At 40.8% G+C, this 23,625-nt stretch overlaps 1 protein-coding gene across 2 annotated transcripts in view; it reads right to left on the bottom strand.

Annotated features, from left to right (window-relative positions):
• The window catches only part of SCAF11 (SR-related CTD associated factor 11), a 154,930-nt gene that overhangs the window by 104,803 nt on the left and 26,502 nt on the right, over positions 1 to 23,625 (bottom strand). For both annotated transcript variants that reach the window (XM_077265394.1, XM_077265395.1), the window contains exons 5-8: positions 20,952 to 21,040; positions 20,208 to 20,260; positions 19,964 to 19,998; positions 13,449 to 13,543 (exon numbers count right to left, since the gene is read on the bottom strand). In XM_077265394.1, the coding sequence (XP_077121509.1) occupies positions 13,449 to 13,543; positions 19,964 to 19,998; positions 20,208 to 20,260; positions 20,952 to 21,040 (272 nt within the window). The remainder of the gene's footprint in view (positions 1 to 13,448; positions 13,544 to 19,963; positions 19,999 to 20,207; positions 20,261 to 20,951; positions 21,041 to 23,625) is intronic.

The following is a 23,625-nucleotide window of genomic DNA, read 5'->3' as shown; positions in this document are numbered from 1 at the left end:
ATATTCCTTTCATGGCTGCATTTATCCCGGATACTTATGCACCCTTTTCTACCACACTTTTTCCTTCTACTCAACTCTCCATTAATATGCTTGGATACAGCACTCTGAACAGTTTGTGGCTTACCCTCCTTGTGGAGTGTGTCAATGACTGCTTTCTGGACATTATCAAGTCAGCAGCCTTTTCCCCATGATTGTAGAGCCTACTGAAACAGACTAAGGGACCTTTTCAAATGCTTAGTGAGCCTTTGCAGGGTGATTTTTTAATTATTCTAATTTACTGAAATAATGACTTTTGGGTTTTCATTGGCAGTAAGCCATAATCATCAACATTAACATAAATAAACACTTGAAATAAATAAATAAACCGTACACTCCATAGAGGTGGCCATTATGGAAGAGTGGGGAGAAAAAAAGCCTTTACTTACACAAAAAATTGTAAGGCTCGTTTTCAGTTTGCCACAAGACATGTGGGAGACTCACCAAATGTATGGAGGACGGAGAAGTGGTAAGATGAAGTCGTCAGATGAGACTAAAAGTAAAAGCTATGTCTGGCACCAAACCAATAAAGCTCATAACTCTAAGACCATCTGTGAGGATGTTTTTCGGCAGTGGGGACAGGGAAAATGGTTCGAGTAGAGGGGAAGATTTATAATGCAAAATACAGAGATATTCTTGAGCAAAAGCTATTTCTGTCTGTCAGTGATTTGATACTGGGACGGAGGTTCACCTAACAAGACAATGACCCATTAGCGTGGTTTAAGGGGAAACATGTAAATGTTTTGGATTGACCTAGTCAAAGTCCAGACCTTAATCCAACTGAGAATCTGTTTAGAATTGAAGATTGCTGTTCACCAGAGGAAACCATCTAAATTGAAAGAGCTGGAGCAGTTTTGCCTTGAGGAATGGGCAAAAATCCCAAGTTGGCAAGTTGTGGAACGCTCATAAAGACTTATTCAAAATGACTTGCAGCTGCAATTGACTGTAAGTGACTTTAGGGGGTGAATATATATGCACAATGAAGTTTTCAATCGTTTGCTTCACAAAAAGAAAAGCAAAATATTTACAGCTGTAGGCATGTTCTTTACACGAGCTGTTGCATGCGCAGTGCATGATCAGCAAGTCTCTCTGTCAGTGCAGAGCTGACAGTTTATATAGCATGCAGATGCTGCTTCATCTCCATGCTATAGAAGCAATCAGCCTGCAAAAAATGATTATCCCATAGTGGGGCCAAGTAAAAAAAGTAAAACAAATTTTTTAAAATAATTGTAAATTAAAAAAAAAAAAAAAAATTCAAGATAAAATGTTTTATATATTCTATTGCTAAATAAAATTTTATATATATATATATATATATATATATATATATATATATATATATATATATATACATACATACATACATATATATATATACACATACATACATACATACATACACACACACACACACACATACACACAGTTATATGAAAAAGTTTGGGCACCCCTATTAATCTTAAGCTTAATGTTTTATAAAAATTGTTTTTTTTGCAACAGCTATTTCAGTTTCATATATCTAATAACTGTTGGACACAGTAATGTTTCTGCCTTGAAATGAGGTTTATTGTACTAACAGAAAATGTGCAATCTGCATTCAAACAAAATTTGACAGGTGCATAAGTATGGGCACCCTTATAATTTTCTTGTTTTAAATACTCCTACCTACTTTTTACTGACTTACTAAAGCACTTTTTTTGGTTTTGTATCCTCATTGAGCTTTGAACTTCACAGCTAGGTGTATGCAATCATGAGAAAAGCTACTTAAAGTGGCCACTTGCAAGTTGTTCTCCTGTTTGAATCTCCTCTGAAGAGTGGCATCATGGGCTCCTCAAAACAACTGTCAAATGATCTGAAAACAAAGATTATTCAACATAGTTGTTCAGGGGAAGGATACAAAAACCTGTCTCAGAGATATTTCCACTGTGAGGAACATAGTAAGGAAATGGAAGAACACAGGTACAGTTCTTGTTAAGGCCAGAAGTGGCAGGCCAAGAAAAACATCAGAAAGGCAGAGAAGAAGAATGGTGAGATCAGTCAAGGACAATCCTCAGACCACCTCCAGAGAACTGCAGCATCAACTTGCTGCAGATGGTGTCACTGTGCATCGGTCAACTATACAACGCATAGCGATCAAAAAATTTCATGTGCCCGAAAACGGTATCAATAAAAAGGTCAACTCGTCTCTCAAAAAACAAGACCTCATGAGACTCTGTGGGCCAAAATATGGAAACAATTCTAGCTCTCAAAATGTGGTGATGCAAAAACTTTTTCGCAATAAAAAGCATCTTTTAGTGTGTGACAGCAGCCAAACAAAAAAAAAAAAAACTCGCTATAAGGCCTTTTCCACACGTCCTGATACTTCCTGTACAATATGTCAGTGTCCCTGTGTGTAACACTTGTGGCATCCGTGTGCCGCATCAGTACCACATGGACGGGCGCCAGGGAAGAAGCGTTACAGTAAGCGCTGTTCCCCGACGCTGGGTGCTGAACATGGCTTTCATCACTCTCCTCTGCTCTGCCGGCGATCGGCACGAGCATGGGAGAATGATGAGAGTTATATTTAAGTCATAAAAGAGATAGCAGGCGGCGGCTGATGGGACTATTACTCCCATCAGCCTACCCCTGCTGCCACTAACAACAGTGACAGCAGGAGAGGCTGATGGGGGTATTTGTCAGCCGCCGCCTGCGCTATAAATGAATGAATGAAAAATCTGCGATGTGTTTCCCCTGTTTTTCTATAACTGGCCAGGCTGCAACTCTCAGCAAGGCAGGTTATCAAGAATAGAGGGGTCCCCATGATGTTTTTTATTAAATTATTTAATTAATTATTATTATTATTTTTTTTTTAAATGGCCTTACTAGAGCTCGCAGCTTGGGGCTGGTATTCTCAGGTTGGTAAGGGGCCATGGATATTTAACCCCCCCAAGCCTAAAAATAGCAGCCGCCCAGAAGAGACACATCTATTAGGCTACTTTCACACTTGCGTCGGTACGGGGGTGGAGTTCCGGCCGCGACGTACGAAAAAAGTTCCCTTGAACGTTTTTTCTCGACGACGATCCGCCAGAACACGATGGACGCGACGTGTTGCCATCCGTCGCTAATACAAGTCTATGGGCAAAAACCGCATCCTGCGGGCACATTTGCAGGATCCGTTTTATTGCCCAAAACGACGGATTGCTAAAAACGCAAGTGTGAAAGTAGCCTTAGATGCGCCAATTCTGGCGCTTTACCAGTCTCTTCCCACTTGCCCTGTAGCGGTGGCAAGTGGGGTTCATATTTGTGGGGTTGATGTCACCTTTGTACTGTCTGTTTGGTGCACGCTTGGCATGTCCAGGAGCTAGGTATACTGTTATGCCTCCCTCAATCTGCATACGTAGCAATTACCCGATTCTGATGACAGTGATGTCTTGGCCAAAGGGAGAGCAGCCTGAACCCTAAGCACGATGCTGTGTGCACACTGACAATGCAAAGGTCCTCTTTTCATCATTGCTTCATGCCCTGGCACTGCTGCTTCTACACCCATTAGTGTAGCGAGAGGATTCAAAAAGGAAGAGGGATCAGTTTTTTGTGTCACCTATCATCAGTACATCAAAGTGCAGCGATCACTCTGGCTAAGAGAGCGCTGTCAGTCAGGAAACTATTCAGTATGCAGATTGTGGGAGGCATAATGATCCACAAAGCTCTTTGTCACACAACAGATGCAGCAAATCCTGCTCATTTGAAAATTCATATTCCATATGCAAACTAATTACAACAATCAAATTTATACTGCTAATATGATTTTTATTGGGGAATCGGGAATGACAGACTCTCTCATAAAGGTGCTGTCCCACAAATAAAGTACATCTCAATCTATACATCTTTGAATATAAATAATAATTTCCACAATTGGAGGTCTGGTAAAAAATAAATACAAATAAAATAATGTTCCTATGGGGAGATAATCTTATAAATGTGCCCCTGCTGTGTGCTGTGTTAATGGCTGTGTCTGACCATGCAGGAACACTGTCTGATCACACCACAGCTCCTGGGCAGGGGAGGAACCAAAAGACTATACAGACAGAGGAAGGGATCACTGTAAATTCAGTTCTGTTAAGTAATACAATTCCTGCCAGTTTTAATCATGTTTACTCCAGAGAAAGCATCATCTGTGATCCTGTGCCGTTCTGTGTGCACATGCTGTATTAATAAAGTTTCTCAGCAATTTTATTTATTTTTCTTTTTACACAACCAATTACTTATTTATTCTAAGATCTATTGATTAAAATGTACTTACTTTGTGGGAAAAACCCCTTTAATATGTTTGGCGCATCTCACTCTAGCAAATTTTTCTTCAAGAGTGATATGAAACACCAGTCTAAAAAAAAAATCAGCCACCTACAAAAACTACTGATAGCAAGTCAACCACTACCTAAAAAGTTGTACATCATCATCTTTGTGTCTAGACATTTGATGAGGATATGATTTTGCAGGACTTGCTTATATACCAGGTTCTCCTCCTGCACTTGCTACTACTGCCTTTCTAGACGGCACAGCTTTCCTATTCTCAAAATGTAGTTGGTGAAAAAAGTAAAATGGTAATAAAAGCCCTGCTGAAATAGAGAACCAATGCAAGTAGTTCACCACTTTCATTGGATGAATAAAATCATGTTACGAAGCTACTTGTTTCAGTGTCATACCGACACTTCTTCAGGCTTCCATGAACAGCAATGGACAGGAGCCGTTCAAATAGGTAAAGTGAGCAGGTTAAAAAGGAGCAAAGGGGAGAAAATACTGTAAAAGCGAGGCAGAGGACCATTACTACAGACTCTACAATATTTATTTATAATTATTGTAGAATCCCTAGCAATGGTCATATTACAATTGTATTTATGTTTTTTACTATGTCACATGATTTTTGCATGTTTCCTCCCCTGGTTGTTACAGTTTTCACTCACATTTTACCCAATTTTAACTGCTACTGTCTTTCGCTGTTCATGTCAGTACGACGATGAAACATTTAGCCTTGTAACCCGATTTTGTGGATCCAATAAAAGTAGCATTTGAAACCCTGGACCGATTCGCTACATTAGCAGCATTTTTATTCCCTTTTTTTTTTTTTTAATCTTTTTGTGCAACTATATTCCTATAATGCCTCTTTTACATGTCATTGTGAGGTCTCTGGTACGTGAGGCGACCGTTTTCATACGAACGAGAGACCTGCTGCTGCTAATAACAGTGGGAGCAGACGCTGCCTGATGGGATTATTCAGCTGCTGCCTGTATCCATAAATAAATAAAAACTGTGTGAGTTCCCCTGTATTTTTGATAACCAGCCTGGCAAAACTGACAGCTGCGGACTGCAACCCTCAGCCGTCAGCTTCAGCAAGGCTGGTTATCAAGAACAGAAGGGTCGCCCACGCTGTTTTTTTTTTTTTTAAATGAACTAAATCATTTAAATAAAAAACAGTGTGTGCGCCCCCCTCATTTTCGACAACCAACCTTGCTAAAGCAAACAGCTGGGGGCTGGTATTCTAAGGCTGGTAAGGGACCATGGCTATTGACCCCCCCCAGCCTAAAAATAGCAGCCTGCAGCTGGACACCGAGGTGCAGAGGCCACCGCTGCTCACTGATGCTGCGCTTTAAGCAGCTCATTCATGAGTGGTTCTCAGCCTGGACAGTCGCATCTTGACACCGGCCAGGTTGAAAACTATTTATCCCCCAGACATAGATTACGGCGTGGGACAGAACGTCGGACAGGTGAGGCATATTATTATTTTTTTTGTTTGTTTTATTACAAGAGATGTTGGCTTCAATGAATGAGTGTTAGGAGAGTATAACTGTTTTTTAGGCTGGGGGTGGGGGGCAATATCCATGACCACTTACCAGCCTGAGAATACCAGCCACTAGCTGTCTGCTTTAGCAAGGCTGGTTGTAAAAAAAATGGGGGGACCCCATGCTGGTTTTTTTTTTTTTTTTTAATTGTTTAATTAAAAAAAAAAGTCTGGTGACTGTCTGCACTTGATAACCAGCCTTGCTCAAGCTAACAGCTGAGGGTTGCAGCCCGCAGCTGTTAGTTTTGCCTGGCTGGTTATCAAGAATATAGGGGAACCTACACAGTTTCTTTAAAAAATGTATTTATAGCGCAGGTGGTGGCTGATTAATACTCCCAACAGCCGCCGCCTGCTTGCATTTTTATCGGTTGATTAAAATGCTCATCATTCTCCCCAGCTCGAATAGGGCAGGGGAAAATGATGAGAGCAGTCTTCAGCATCCGGCATCAGCACTGACAGTACCCCTGCTCCCCAGGCACTGGTACATGTGGGTACAGATGCGGCACACGGTTGCCACACGTATGTCATAAGTATTACACACACGGACACTGATCTCTCCAGTACTGTTTTTTTACGAAAATATCAGGATGTGTGTGACCGGTCTTACTCTGTAGTGCATTGACTAATCTGTGTGTATTGGAACAGCAGCAGCCCAGATTCTCAGGACAAAGTCTTAAAACAGAGTTGTGGCAATATCTGTTTGCCAAATGCCAAGCTTCATCAAACAGAAATTTTGAACTATGTAGTGCCCTGGGTTTTTTCCCCTTTTCTTTTCTAGATGCTCCTCCATCATCAACTATTTTGAAAATCGCATGTGACCAGACCTGTCCATCAAACGTCAACTTAAAATTACTGCACATTGGAAAGCAGTTTTCAATTGGAGGAGCCTGATGCCCTTCTGTCTGGCGTCATCATTCTGATCCTGCTCAGCCTTATACCTGCAAAGTGTAAAACCTAAAACAAACTTACACGCTTGTATAGTTTTGCGCTGTTTTGCAAAAGTTTTTGCTTTATGTGGCATCTGTTGAAGCAAGGGTAGTGCATATTCACTCAAGGAATATATGCTGCAGATTTTCCATCCAGTTGTACCAGCTGAAAAAGCCACAGTATTATAAGATTTTTAATTCCACACCTATGATGCAAATGCAATTATTGAAGTCCACCCCTTGCAATGCCAGTGTTGAAATTTGAAGCAAATCTGCAGCAAAATCCATGACAATTCTGCTGTTACTCATGTAGATGTATTGTGGACCTTTTCTGCTCCATTTACTTCCCAGGTGAGTGTAGACATACAGGACAAAATGATAGAAGCAATAGAAATCAAGCAACTGTTACTCCTACAACTGGAAAAAAAAGTATAAAGACATGCATTATTATTGCATGCATTTGTTAATATGTTGGCATTGCATAAGTTTTTGGTTCAAGGCTTCTGGCAAGGTATCCAGGGATAACCACAGGCGCTCTCGAAAAAGTTGGATTCTTACTTCAGCTATTAGAAGAAAAAAAATATTCTACAATGAGCTGCTTGCAAATTAAAAGCATGTAATCTCTTCCACACTCTTGAGGATCTGCTCACAACCGAATAGAGCGCTAAGTGCGAGGGAGTCTTCAATAATCATCAAGAAGCTCATGTGTTGGCCTGGTTAATGCCTGCAAAACAGATTTAAAACCCGCTGTAGTAACAGACTTGAAATCTGAACTTCTTTACTATAAAAAATAAAAGCAACCAATAATGTGGTAAATTCTGCTGTAAAAGCATACCTTTAATCTATAAATTCTCAAATTGCAGGTTGTCAATATTACATTCAAAAGTCCTGCAGGTCCCACTTTATCCTAATAAAGCAACCTAACTGAGATCAACATGCAGAGATGCAAAAGCATTGCACAAAAACCCCTGTACTAACATATCAAACAGTAAACCAATTCTTAAAAGGTGTATTAAAAGGCAATCATTCTGCATGTCAAAAATTAACCAGCATTTACTATTTTGACTAATGCCTCAAATTTACAGAACTTGTAGGCATCTTCCAATGTTACAAGGAAATGAAGTTGGAGTTTCACCACAAAGGCAATAGTTTTCAAGCTAATAAACTTTAAAACTTGCCATAACATGCCGAAAACCCACAATATAAGTGGTACATTTTATACTGACCCAAAGATTACAAAATATGAGTAGCCAAGTTATGACAGTTCTTTTATCTCCAACACAGATACTGACAGAAGCCTTTACTTAAGTCATGCCAAAATACTAACATGATGAAATGACATCTTGATTAGCAAACACACCAGGCTAACAGAACAGAATCCTCAACTTTTAGCACTTTACTGTGAAGGTACATTTATTTTTTCCCCCAAGAACTTTGTATGCAAAAATAGTATATAGATGGTATATATCCTGCTAAATGAAAATGTTGCTTTCCTCTCTACTTTGGTGTTGCATTATTCATACTCTTTGCACTCACAGAAGAAAAAAATAAAACAATGGAGCATATAAATCCTCAAGGCATCCAAGTGGCTATTTATATTACACAAAACGGAGTAGCAGAGTGTCTGAGGAGCAACACGACGGGGTGGGGGGGAAACGCAGATCTCAGATTCTTTTCCTCTTAGTGAAGAAAAGAGCTACAACCAGAAGAGAATGCATGCATGCTCAACCAAGCATCGACAGGAGGGTTGGGATGAATAAATGTAGGCTGAAGGTGTCCAGCAAACCGCTAAGGCGCACGGTCAACTTTAGATCAACCTTCACTGGTGCTTAAGTGCAGCACGATTGCCTTTTCAGTGTAAAATAGTTGCTATGTGCTAAACACAGGTGTCTGTAGGACAAGGAAGGATAAGGATCTGCAGAGTGGTTGTCAGTTTTCGTGCCTCATGAAATACAAGATTAATCATAGCATTGAGGCTGGGAAAACATGGAGAGTTCTTCAGAGTCAGAAGCAGACCCAAAACTGAGGACCCAGGGAACATGTTATGGACCTCTTTAAAGCAGTTGTCCCGAGAAATACATTTATATCATATGCCACAAATGTCTGCTATATCTCCAGAACCTATCCCCCCATTCCAGTTGACCATTTATTGTATTCAGACCCCCCAAAACAGTCAAGTGACTGTTTGCAAGTAGTGTCCACTCTTTCCACAAAAGAGTCCATGAAAAACTGATTGATTTTACCCTTCTGCTGGCTCGATATACAAGGCCACATTATTGGTTAAAAATATTTCTTAGCTGAGTATACAATTGCCTATTCTGAAAATCCATCTGGAATTATTATTAGAATCCAAAAGCGTTCTTCTGAAAAATAGGGTACCAGTAAGGTTGCTTACACCAGCTATACTGCATGGTGCTGTGCCTTGCTACCTAACCATCACTTTCTGAACGATATGGGCCCCTATCATTTTAAAGGAAAATAACATTAAAGTCCTTTTTCCTCTCTCCCAAGAAACACTTCTTTGAGCTCAGTTTGTTACTTGGTCTGTTGTAGCTCTCTTCGAAACAACCATTTCTGTAGGTTTCGCTCCAGTTGCACAACGCAAAACTTGTCTGATAGTTTCAAATGGTGGTGATGATGTGGCTAAATGGTCTATTAAAAAGGGATTTAAAGTCCTACATGGCTAAAGTTAGTTCTCCTTTATTAGAAGTCTTTTTTATTCATGATAATCCCATGGAGGCTAGTCACTGCCTTTACAAGATTTTTAACATTTTCTTGACAAATTTTCAGCAGGATCCAAGTTTTGTAACATCTGTTAAGATTGCTTGTGACTTCCGAATCTGGATAAACTGTTTTTAAGTTATCTTTAAGATTTTTGTTCTACCAAGTAAATATTCCAGACCCATTTGCCACAGAGTAACTATGAACAATGATGAATATTCCTTGAATAAATAGGAAAAACTATCCCATATCTTGCAAGGTTAGAGGTTTTGGATATCCCTGCTGTTCACAATGATTCTGAAATTCACAGGTATTGCAACCTTTCCCGCTCTCCGTGCCTTCGCTCTTTGTTTTTCAGCCAACATGGTATATAACTGGGAACGTCTGAAAACTCCTGAACAATTCCTGCTTTTATGACCCTTTATGGAAATCAGCTCTACCAGACTTGTTTTTTTTTTCCATATGGTCACCCTACAATACTACATTATGCAAAGAGCATCAACTTTACAGTTTCGACTTGGACAAAGCGAATCCTTTTTGTTGCGCTGAGCAAGGGCAACAAAGTGGCAGCAACCGATTTCAGTGATGGGTCACTTTTCTTGCAGTCATTTTCATAAAATCCATATTTATTATTGGCAACAAGAGCCAAATTCCACTCATTGATGTGCAGGTGCAGATGGGTCCACTATGTATAACTCAAAACCTTCAGTGGAATTATAGTCATCATTTGAGGGCCGTGAATTTCAAGGCATCCGTTTCCATGGCCCGCACAGCTGCATGCAAGCTTTACTTCATCTGATGCTTGGGATTGTGATTGGTGGAGAGGTTTAGCTTGCGGTCACTGGGCTTGGAGAAATAGACATTTGATCTACATGGACGAGTCTGGGTATAGTGAATGCCAGGAGAAGGTTACCAGTCATACTGCATGGTGCTAACTGTAAAATTTGCTGGAATAAGATAGGGTTATATCTCAGGAGATGACCTTGACCCTTAGTTACAGTGAAAGGAGATCTTAATGCTTCAGAATAACAGGAGATTTTGGACAATTGTATGCTTCTAAACGTTCTGTGAAGAGTTTGGGGATGGTCCTTTCCTGTACGCATTGTTGTGAGATAGAGAAAAAACTTGACCGCTCTGAAAAAAGCCCTGCGTTCACCCCTATCAGCACAATTTAGATTAACTAGTATGTGTCAGACCTCACAAATACACTTCTCGATAAATGGACCAAAATTCCCACAGACAGTCCAAAATCTTGTAGAAAGCCTTCCCAGAGGAGTGGAAGCTGTTAGGCTATGTGCCCACCATCAGGGAATAACAGCGTTTTGCATGCAGCGTACTTTCACTGCATCCAAACCGCTGTGTTCTAATCACACAGTTAAATCCGCATGTGTTCACTGATACCATGTGGATTTAACGCATCTAATGAATGGCAATGGGTGAGAGTAAGCAGGAGAGACTAGCGGCTCCACTGCTGATAATGGACATGCAGCGGCTGGTAAACCTGCACAGCGGGGGAGTCTACGCAGCAGTAAATAGAAGCATAGTGGGCATAGGATTTCTATACATCCCATCCACTGTGCTTCTCAGGTAGAACACAGCATTTTGGACACAGAGCAGGTCAGCTACATTTAAAACGCTGCTATTCCAGATCATGGGCACTTACCCTGCAAAGAAGCACCAAGACAATACTAATGCCTATGGCTTTAAAATGGGAAGTCATAAAAGCTCCTGTACATAAGATACGTACGTGGGCTAATACTTTTACCCACGTAGTGTATACAGACCTCACACCTCCATCACTAAAATATTGCTTTTCAACATACATATATGGCAGCTTCCACCAGTGTCCACGGAAATAAAAACTGTTTGAGTTAGTGACGGTTGTCCCCTACTCAGATTACATCAGAAGGCTTCTGGCACAACAGACTTCTCCGATACATCCAGTAGATGTACGATGTGCCAAAAGTAATCAGTAAATGCACACAACCCAGAGAACAGAAAACCTAGGCCTAAGCAAAAGAATGGATCAAGACAAAGTATGCTCATGCTAAAAACGGAATGCTTCCAGGACTCTGGGACAGTTCATTCTGCTTCATGTACAAGTATACAAGCTTTGTACAGCGAGAGTTGTCCATCACCAGTATGAGGGGGGAAAAAAAAAAAAAGAGCGTACTCTATGTTCCTAGCAGCATGTAGATAGGATTTGATTGTGCTTTTAAAGGGAACCTGTCACCCCAAAAATGGAAGATGAGCTAAGCCCACCGGCATCAGGGGCTCATCTACAGCATTCTGTAATGAGAAAAAGAGGTTATGTTATACTCACCCAGGGGTGGACCCGCTGCGGTGGGCGTTGCGGTCCGGGGCCTCCCATCATCTTATGATGATGTCCTCTTCTTGTCTTCTTGCCGCAGGCGTACTTTGTCTGCCCTATTGAGGGCAGGGCAAAATACTGAAGAGTGCGCAGGCGCCGGACCTCTCTGACCTTTCCGGCGCCTGCGCACTGCAGTACTTTGCTCTGCCCTCAACAGGAGCCGCAGCGTAAAGACAAGAAGAGGACATCATCCTAAATCATCCTATGAAGATATTCGGGATACATCGGGGGCTTATCTACAGCATTACAGAATGCTGTAGATAAGCCCCTGATGCTGGTGGGCTTAGCTCAACTTCCATTTTGGGGGTGACAGGTTCCCTTTAAAAAGCTATCAAAACTATCTGCAAACCGCATGCTGCATTCGGATAGGAACTACGACCTCCAACCTTTAATATATAAGAGTGGTATGGAAAGAGTGTACAGACTCTCACTATAGATGACTTACCAGTCTGTCAAAGTAAACCATTTAAAAAGTGCAGCTATTGCTCACTTGCATTTTCCTCTCAAAAGGTTTTTTTTCTAAAATTATGGCACATTGACAAGATTTCCATTTATTATTGCCAGGGTCAATCCTTTGAATGAAGCGATTGCATTGTAAGTTATGCAATTTGGCTTTTTCAATCTGCACACTTTGGACAAGGGAACAACACGTGCTGCAGTTCCTTTGGCAGTCTTGAGCATTGATTCATTCAGTGAAAGGACCTCTGTACCCTCGTTTTTCTGGATTGGTAAAGTATAGGGGTCAGACCTCCAACGATACGACTTCCCTGCTTGGAAACACTTGTGTCACACACTATATTATACTCTATCGGGCCATTTGCTCATTCACGTCCCTGATGACCAACAACTGGAGCAGTAAGGAAGCACATGCAGCTTGTCCTGCTTCAGGTTTACTAAAGTGGCAGATATTTTTATTAACCTAACGCTAACTCCAAAACAAGAGCATTGAGAAATAATTAGAGTGTATAAGAAGTGATTTATACTATTTACTTTTTCACTTTAATTTCTCCTATAACCTCTTATAAATTTCAAGTACAACATTTAAGTGCTACTCTAGCTGTCAACACAATGGTAAAAAAATATGTGAAGTTTGAAGGCTATGTTCACCCTTTGCGTTTAACTGTGTCTTTTCGGAAGGCAAAATCCGCTCTCTTAGCAGTAAAGAAGCCGCTTACAAAAAGCAGATTTTGAAGTGTTTTTATCTTTTCGTGTGTTTACATGCTGATAAAGATTAGCGCCCCCCCCAAACAAAACTCATGATGCAACTTCCCTAAGGTTTTTGCACCAAAAACGCAGCAAAACCTGATACCTGCATTTTTTGCCCTTACTTATTGCTTTCAACAGATGAAAAAAAGCTACAAAAACTTGGAGAAAACGCTGAAAGAAGTGACATGCTGCAGTTTGCAAAAACGCAGCAGTTTTCCAAATTGATAAGGGAAAAGAAAAAAACAAAAAAAACAAGTGTGTGAGATTTCTGAAACCTCATAGCTTTTGCTGGTACTGTAAAACGCAGCTAAAAATTTGCATTAAAACCGCAACATGTGAACATAGCCTTAAATAAAAAGAAAAATGTACTTACCGATTATTAAAACATGGAGTTGCCTCGGAAAAGGTGAACGGACACGTAGCAATGATATCTCCAGTACTGCAGTTAGAGCAGCTCATTCTCATGATCTGTGGAAACAAACATTATTGGTCATTTTGGCCCAAATTCATAAATCAGTTATTGCCAGAATTCTGGCATGAGAGTTCTTAAAATGTTGGCAACCGTGACCTGCAGTTTTTAAGCCAGTCTCATGCAGATCAGTTAGTGGACCTGGGCCTGCCCGTCTTCTTGGTTCAGCTACTTGTGTACAGTATATTTGGGGGAGTGTGGCCGCCTCCTTGGTTTGCACACCTTTATCTACCCAGCAGGTAGGTGTAAAGCGGTCAGGCCCAGGTCCAGCTAGGTCCCCGTTTATTTTGAGACCGTCTGGCACATACTTAGGCAAGATATAGGCACCTTCCTAATTGGCTAAATCTTCTTGTGGTTGGATAGCTTTTATGCTTTATTTAAAAAAAACATAGGGCACTTGGTTAACAAGTGGTAGTATTTATTTATTCTAGAATTTCAATGCATTGTTTTCGTTCTAGGTTAAATGTTTTAAACTTGTCAAATACCTTTAACCCTTCATAACTGAGCCCTTTTTTGTTTTTGCGTTTTCGTTTTTTGCTCCCCTCATTTCGAGCCATAACTTTTTTATTTTTCCGTCAATATGGCCATGTGAGGGCTTGTGTTTTGCGGGACGAGTTGTACGCTTGAACGACACCATTGGTTTTACCATGTCTTGTATTAGAAAACGGGAAAAAAATTCTAAGCGTGGTGAAATTGCAAAAAAAAAAAAAAATGCAATCCCACACTTGTTTTTTGTTTGGCTTTTTTGCTAGGTTCACTAAATGCTAAAACTGACCTGCCATTATGATTCTCCAGGTCATTACGAGTTCAGAGACACTAAACATGTCTAGGTTATTTTTTATCTAAGTGTTGAAAAAAATATTCCAAACTTTGGGGGGAAAAAATTGCGCCATTTTCCGATACCCGTAGCGTCTCCATTTTTCATGATCTCGGGTCAGCTGAGGGCTTATTTTTTGCGTGCCGAGCTGACGTTTCTAATTATACCATTTTGGTGCAGATATGTTTTTTGGATCGCCCGTTATTGCATTTTAACGACAAAAAAACGTAATTCTGGAGTTTCAATTTTTTTTCTCGCTACGCCGTTTAGTGATCAGGTTAATCTTTTTTTTTTTTATTGATAGATCGGGCAAAAGGGGGGTGATTTCAACTTTTATATTTTTTTTTTATTTTTTAAAACTTTTTTTTTCTTACTTTTGCCATGCCTCAATAGCCTCCATTGGAGGCTAGAAGCTTGCACAACTCGATCGGCTCAGTTACATAGGAGTGATGCTCAGATCGCTCCTATGTAGCTGAACTCCTGCATTGCTATGAGCGCCGACCACAGGGTGGTGCTCACAGCAATCCGGCATCAACCACCATAGAGGTCTCAAGGAGACGTCTGGTTGTCATGCCTACACATCACTGACCCCCAATCACATGACGAGGGTCAGTGGTGCGGGCATTTCCGGCCCGATGGCCAGAAGCGCTAGTTAAATGCCGCTGTCAGCGCCTGACAGCGGCATTTAACTAGTTAAAAGCAGCGGATGGATCGCGATTCCACCCGCCGCTATTGCGTGTCTTTGACGTGGCCTCAGCACCGAAGCCCACATCAAATGGGGTGACACGACATGCACAGTACTAGTATGGTGCATGTCGTGAAGGAGTTAAAAAGGGTTTTTTGGCTTAAAAAAAAAAGAAAAAAAAAAACACCGACCAGCAGCAAAAAAACAAACCATGCTTTAGTTTTTCCTCCCTGGGTCCGGCACAATGCCTTCACTGATGCTCAAGGTGTCTTATTCTCTGCAGTATTGTAGCCAATCAGTGATTTCAGTGGCTTGTGCCAACAACTCAGCAAGAACTGCTGAGCTCCCTTATTGGTAGAAGTGGGGTCTACATGATACATGATGTCCGTTCTGCAGACAACAGACATCGGGAGCAGCCTCACACTCAGCGCTGGACCTAGAGAGGGTGAGAAAAGGACGGCATGCAAACTGCAGATGTGGAACACAGGTGTTTCTCAAAACTTCTTTAAATTGATAAATTAAACTTGCAAATTGGTCAGGGCAATGTGTGGACATTAATTCCTTTTTCTGAACAGACAAATACAAAGGGAACCGGTCACCAGGTATGCCCGATAATACGGCCATCACCTTTCAGGGCTGATATTCAGCATTCTTTTCTAGAAGAAAAGAAGATGGGAGGCGCCGGACCAAGACCAGTGGCGCCCATCGGACCAGACCGCCCTGCAGGTGAGTATAATAAAAGTTATTTTTCTTCTCTTGCAGGCCGGGCTGGGGACAGATATGCAGCATTATAGAATGCTGTATATGAGCCCTGAAAGGTGATAGCCGTATCTCTTATTGGCCAAACCTGGTAACAGGTTCCCTTTAAATGTCAAAAACTGATTCACAGCATTACTGATGCATACAGGAGGCAGATTAACCGGATTATTATGGGATCCGTCTGGGACAAATTATATGTCAATGTTTACAACTAAAAGGAAAATAAAATGTATGTAGAGCCTATTCTTCTGTTCTAAATCAAAGGACGCATTTTGAAAATTAAAATTTTATTGTCATTCCCACAAAATAAAACTACACAAGCTATTGCCTATGGCTGTGAAGCCCCATCTTCAGTGGAACACATGTGTATGCGACTGCTACTTCATTCACTATCTAGGATACCACCAGAAATAGCCAATCTGTGTACTGAGCAGTCACTTAGGCAATGAATTGAGGGAAGGCAGAGCATGAGCACATCTGCCTCATTTTAACTCCTTTCCGACATGAAACTTAATAGTACGCCCATGTCAGACTCCCCGTGCCGGAGCCCGCACCTTTCAGGGCACATGACAGCTGATCTATACATCTGACATGTGCCCATAACAGCTGTCACATGATCGCGGTCACCAATGGGTCGGCATGGCAACTAGAGGTCTGCAGCAGACCTCTATGGTCGTCATTGCCAGTTTGCTATGATTGCCGCCCCGCGGTCGGAACTCATAGCAAGTGTGCATTTCTGACACACAGGAGATCTGATCACCACCTGGGTAGCACAGGAGATCTGATCACCGCCTGGGTAGCACAGGTGATCAAAGTATTTCAACTTCTAGTCTCCCATGGATACTATTGAAGCATGAAAAAGGCAAATAAAAAAAAAAGTGGTTTGAGGCTGTGCACACGTTGCGTTTTTTCGCTATAAAAACGCATAAAAAACACATACATTATGCATCCCATCATTTAGAATGCATTCCGCAATTTTTGTGCATATGTTGCGTTTTTCTCCGTGAAAAAAACGCATTGCGGTTAAAAAGGCAACATGTTCATTATTTTGCGGATTTTTTGCGGATTTCCCACTATATTATTGCATTTGGAACCTCCGAAAAAATTCGCAAAAAAACGCACAAAACACGCGAGAAAAACGCGCAAAAAACGAATGCGGATTTCTTGCAGAAAATGTCCGGCTTTGTTCAGGAAATTTCTGCAAGAAATCCTGACGTGCGTACATAGCCTCAAGGATAAAAAAAAAAATATATTTAAAGTCCAAATCCCCCTTTCGCCCCATTCAAAATAAAAAAAAAAAAATGAAATATCCACATATTTGGTATCGCCGTGTTCAGAACCGCCCAATCAATATAAAAAAAAGAATTAACCCAATTGCTAAACGGTATAACGAGAAAAAAATTAAAGGCCATAATTAAATTTTTTGGTCGCCGCCACATTGCAATAAACTTTATTAACCCCTTCACCCAGTTTTTTGCTTCCCTCCTTCCCAGAGCCATAACTTTTTTATTTTTCCGTCAATATGGCCATGTGAGGGCTTATTTTTTGAGGGACGAGATGTACTTTTGAACGGTACCATTGGTTTTACCATGTCATGTAACAGAAAACGGGAAAAAAATTCCAAGTGTGATGAAATTGCAAAAAAGTGCAATCTCACACTTGTTTTTTGTTTGGCTTTTTTGCTAGGTTCACCAAATGCTAAAACTAACCTGCCATTATGCTTCTCCAGGTCATTACGAGTTCATAGACACCTAACATGTCTAGGTTATTTTTTATATAAGTGGTGAAAAAAAATAATAATAAATGTGCGATTTTCCGATACCCGTAGCGTCTCCATTTTTCGTGATCTGGGGTCAGGTGAGGGCTTATTTTTTGCGTGCCAAGCTGGCGTTTTTAATGATACCATTTTGGTGTAGATACGTTCTTTTGATCGCCCGTTATTGCATTTTAATGCAATGTCGCAGCGACCAAAAAAACGTAATTTTGGCGTTTTGAATTTTTTTCTCGTTACGCCATTTAGCGGTCAGGTTAATCCTTTGTTTTTATTGATAGATCGGGCGATTCTGAACTCGGCTATACCAAATATGTGTATGTTTGATTTTTTTTATTTTTTTTTTTTTAAAGGGAACCTGTCACCCCCCCCAGTCGTTTCAAACTAAAAGAGCCACCTTGTGCAGCAGTAATGCTGCATTCTGACAAGGTGGCTCTTTTAGTTCTGGGTGCTGTACCTAGAGAAATAATCAGTTTTATAATTTGTCTGAAATACCTGGTCTTCAGTCAAGGAGGCCGACGTTTCCCCCCTGCTTCAGACAGCACACAACTGTCACTCACATCTTTTTGGGCCGGGCGCCGCCTCCTCACCGCTGTTTTCAAAATAGCCGGCGCCTGCACTCTTTTCCCCTGCCTGGTGCAGGCGCAGTGAGCGCTGCCAGTCTTTCCTCATATGCAGCCCAGCTGACTGCACCTGTGCAGCCGCCCTGCTTGTGATTCCCAGCCCCGCAATGTGAATAAATCATAAGTCATGTGAGTGACAGCAGTGTGCTGTCTGAAGCAGGGGGGAAACGCCGGCCTACTTGACTGAGGACCAGGTACTTCAGACAAATTATAAAACTGATTATTTCTCAAGTTACAGCACCCAGAACTAAAAGAGCCACCTTGTCAGAATGCAGCATTACTGCTGCACAAGGTGGCTCTTTTAGTTTGAAACAACTGGGGGGGGTGACAGGTTCGCTTTAATTGTTTGGGGCGAAAGGGGGGTGATTTGAGGCTAAAAGCATGCACAACTCGATCGCCTCTGCTACATAGAGGTGAAGTACAGATCACCTCTATGTAGCAGAAATGCAGGTGTACTTTGAACGCCGACCACAGAGTGGCGCTCAAAGCAATCGGCCATCAACAACCATAGAGGTCTCAAGAAGACCTCTGGTTGTTATGGCAATGCACTAGCTCGGCCGGGAGCGCTAGTTAAATGCCGCTGTCAGCGCTTGACGGCGGCATTTAACTAGTTAATGGGCGCAGGCGGATCGCGATTCCGCTCGCGCTCATAGCGCGCACATGTCAGCTGTACAAAACAGCTGACATGTCGCGGCTTTGAGGTGGGCTCACCGCTGGAGCCCACCTCAAAGCAGGGGATCTGCCAGCTGACGTACTATTCCGTCAGCTGGCAGAAAGGGGTTAATGGGAGATCAAAAGATCACATTTACACTAAAATGGTATCATTAAAAACATCAGCTCAAGGTGCAAAAAATAAGTCCTCACCCAACCCCAGATCACGAAAAATGGAGACGCTATGGGTATCGGAAAATTGGGGTTTTTTTCGTAAGTTTTTTTTTTTTTTTTTTAAACCAAATTTTGGAGGTTTTTTTTCTCCACTTAAAGGCTGCCGTCACACATTCAGTATTTGGTCAGTATTTTACATCAGTATTTGTAAGCCAAAACCATGAGTGGAACAATTAGAGGAAAAGTATAATAGAAACATATGCACCACTTCTGCATTTATCACCCACTCCTGGTTTTGGCTTACAAATACTGATGTAAAATACTGACCAAATACTGATAGTGTGACGGCAGCCAAATAAAAATAACCTAGACATGTTTGGTGTCTATAAACTCGTAATGACCTGGAGAATCATAATGGCCGGTCAGTTTTAGCATTTACTGAACATGGTAAAAAAGAAAAACAAAATAGAACTGTGGAATTGAACTTTTTTTTGCAATTTCACCGCACTTGGAATTTTTTTCCTGTTTTCAAATACACGATATGTTAAATCCAATGTGGTTGTTCAAAAGTACAACTTGTCCCGCAAAAAACAAGCCCTCACGTGGCCATATTGACTGAAAAATAAAAAAGAAGTTATGACTCTGGGAAGAAGTGGAGCAAAAAACAAATTCAAAGACTCAAATACCCCTGGTCGTTAAAGGGTTACAGAGTCCGATCTTCGGATCATTGAAGTCACACAGAAGTGTGAACATGGTCTCAAGAATTTTTTTTTTTGTGCTCACACTATTTGGCCTTAGGTGACCGTGGAAAAAAAAATAATAGCAACAAATTCTACTGACAATACATTTTTAACAAATTTTCTATTCTCCAACTGGTTGCGAGCAGGCAGAATAGAATAGCCAGCAGATGTTTGATCACCTATGTGGAATTGATCTTACCTCCATTTCAGGTTTGGCTTTATTGTCCAAACATTCTAGAAGAAGAAAAAAAAAAAAGCAAAATTAAGTAGCTGTACAGCAGGAAATCAAAAAGATAGCTCCACTTGACTGAGGCTTCCAGTGTCTTGGGTTAAACCTGATATTACTAATCTGCTGGCTAATTTGTCAGCTCAATGCTGCATTCTACCATCTATGAAATGGCAATATAATAGCACACCAGCTAGTACTCAATCTCAAAACTTACCCTGTTCTTTCTTCGGAGTTACAACCTCGCCTGCGTCGTCTTTTACACAAACTCTGCAGAAATGAGCAGAAATGAGAGTGTTCATATCGTTACACCTCCCCATCCATAATATAGAAGCCCACATTTAAGGAGAAATATCTGAATTTACATATATCCACTTCTAGGGAAATTTTTACATTTGTTTGTAGGTAAAAGCTGAAAAAGTTTTTTCTTTTTTTTTTTTTTTTGCAGCACTAATTTTTTTTATTTTTTACATGCTTTCACATACTCCGAACCTCAGACTATAGTGTTCGCACCATTTGTTATAAGTTTCCTGTGGGGGACAATACCTGCCTATGGTGTGTATTTTTTTCCACAAAGGACATTTATCCTGTATCCACTGCATAGGTGATGATAAAGTCTAACTGATTTTCCTCCAACAAATACATTTCAGACCCTTTTTAACATCTATGACACTGAAGCGAGTTTGCCATTTACACAAACACTGTAAAAGCATTAAATAATCTTCCTTACCCAATTTTCAGCAAAATAAGAAAAAACAAATCTAAATTAAAACCTCCCAGAGACCCAGAGTAACTAGTGTAAATTATGGTTTAATTTGTCATTTAGAATTTATTTTGACATAACGCCCCTTTTACTGTGTGGGCCAATCATTTACCTACGGTTGGATTTGAAGCCAGGACTATGAATCAAACAAATCAGTTTGTCATGTGGACTTGACCATCATTACTTACTCACACTGACCTGAAACAAAGTTTCTCTTTTGTACAGTATTTTAACGTCTGATCGCAACAACTGAGGTTTTCCCTTGGTCTTCTTTCCTTAACGCTGATCTTAACAGTGGAAAAAGACAAACAGTAATCAATGTACTGCCACGTAATAAAGAAAAGCGAGTTGTCTTAAGTTTGGGGCACCTTACCGAGCGCTCATTTACCAGCCTGTGAAACAATGGCAGGACAGAATGATTACAGTCCTGTCCCCATATAATACATTATGGGGGGAAAGATCTCCTGTTTATAATAACTATTTTATTTTTGCTTGCATAAATGAACAGAGAACTTTAAAAAAAATTTTCAAAAACGAACATTTCACTCATACATCAAATGATTGCCATATTTACACAGGCTGACAAACGGGAACAAGAATTCTTTCACATGCTAGTCCATTGATCATCTACTCATCTAAATGTACCATAGGGCCTTAACCCCTTCATGACCTTGCCGTTTTTTGCAATTCTGACCAGTGTCCCTTTATGAGGTAATAACTCAGGAACGCTTCAACGGATCCTAGCGATTCTGAGACTGTTTTTTCGTGACATATTGGGCTTCATGTTAGTGGTAAATTTAGGTCGATAATTTCTGAGTTTATTTGTAAAAAAAACGGAAATTTGGCAAAAATTTTGAAAATTTCGCAATTTTCACATTTTGAATTTTTATTCTGTTAAACCAGAGAGTTATGTGACACAAAATAGTTAATAAATAACATTTCCCACATGTCTACTTTACATCAGCACAATTTTGGAAACAAATTTTTTTTTTGCTAGGAAGTTATAAGGGTTAAAATTTGACCAGTGATTTCTCATTTTTACAACAAAATTTACAAAACCATTTTTTTTAGGGACCACCTCACATTTGAAGTCAGTTTGAGGGTTCTATATGGCTGAAAATACCCAAAAGTGACACCATTCTAAAAACTGCACCCCTCAAGGTGCTCAAAACCACATTCAAGAAGTTTATTAACCCTTCAGGTGTTTCACAGCAGCAGAAGCAACATGGAAGTAAAAAATGAACATTTAACTTTTTATAGTCACAAAAATGATATTTTAGCGAAATTTTTTTTTATTTTACCAAGGGTAAAAGGAGAAACTGGACCACGAATGTTGTTGTCCAATTTATCCTGAGTACGCTGATACCTCATATGTGGGGGTAAACCACTGTTTGGGCGCACGGCAGGGCTCGGAAGGGAAGGAGCGCCATTTGACTTTTTGAATGAAAAATTGGCTCCAATCTTTAGCGGACACCATGTCGCGTTTGGAGAGCCCCCGTGTGCCTAAACATTGGAGCTCCCCCACAAGTGACCACATTTTGGAAACTAGACCCCCCAAGGAACTTATCTAGAAGCATAGTGAGCACTTTAAACCCCCAGGTGCTTCACAAATTGATCCGTAAAAATGAAAAAGTACTTTTTTTTCACAAAAAAATTATTTTAGCCTCAATTTTTTTCATTTTCACATGGGCAACAGGATAAAATGGATCCTAAATTTGGTTGGGCAATTTCTCCTGAGTACACCAATACCTCACATGTGGGGGTAAACCACTGTTTGGGCACATGGTAAGGCTCGGAAGGGAAGGAGCGCCATTTGACTTTTTGAATGAAAAATTATCTCCATCGTTAGCAGACACCATGTCGCGTTTGGAAAGCCCCTGTGTGCCTAAACATTGGAGCTCCTCCACAAGTGACCCCATTTTGGAAACTAGACCCCAATAGGAACTCATCTAGAGGCATAGTGAGCACTTTAAACCCCCAGGTGCTTCACAAATTGCTCCGCAAAAATGAAAAAGTACTTTTTTTTCACACAAAATTTATTTTAGCCTCAATTCTTTCATTTTCACATGGGCAACAGGATAAAATGGATCCTAAAATTTGTTGGGCAATTTCTCCTGAGTATGCCGATACCTCATATGTGGGGGTAAACCACTGTTTGGGTGCACGGCAAGGCTCGGAAAGGGGAGGCGTGCCATTTGACTTTTTGAATGGAAAATTAGCTCCAATCGTTAGCGGACACCATGTCGCGTTTGGAGAGCCCCTGTGTGCCTAAACATTGGAGCTCCCCTACAAGTGACCCCATTTTGGAAACTAGACCCCCCAAGGAACTTATCTAGATGCATAGTGAGCACTTATAACCCCCAGGTGCTTCACAGAAGTTTATAACGCAGAGCCGTGAAAATAAAAAAATAATTTTTCTTTCCTCAAAAATGATTTTTAGCCCAGAATTTTTTATTTTCCCAAGGGTAATAGGAGAAATTGGACCCCAAATGTTGTTGTCCAGTTTCTCCTGAGTACGCTGATACCCCATATGTGGGGGTAAACCACTGTTTGGGCACATGCCGGGGCTCGGAAGGGAAGTAGTGACGTTTTGGAATGCAGACTTTGATGGAATGGTCTGCGGGCATCATGTTACGTTTGCAGAGCCCCTGATATGCCTAAACAGTAGAAACCCCCCACAAGTGACCCCATTTTGGAAACTAGACCCCCCAAGGAACTTATCTAGATGTGTGGTGAGCACGTTCAACCCCCAAGTGCTTCACAGAAGTTTACAACGCAGAGCCGTGAAAATAAAAAATCATTTTTCTTTCCTCAAAAAAGATGTTTTAGCAAGCAATTTTTTATTTTCACAAGGGTAACAGGAGAATTTGGA

Source organism: Ranitomeya variabilis, chromosome 5 (assembly GCF_051348905.1).
Source record: "Ranitomeya variabilis isolate aRanVar5 chromosome 5, aRanVar5.hap1, whole genome shotgun sequence".
Classification (NCBI taxonomy): Eukaryota; Metazoa; Chordata; class Amphibia; order Anura; family Dendrobatidae; genus Ranitomeya; species Ranitomeya variabilis.
The sequence above is the reverse complement of the archived record's forward strand: the minus strand, read 5'-3'. Positions and strand labels throughout refer to the sequence as shown.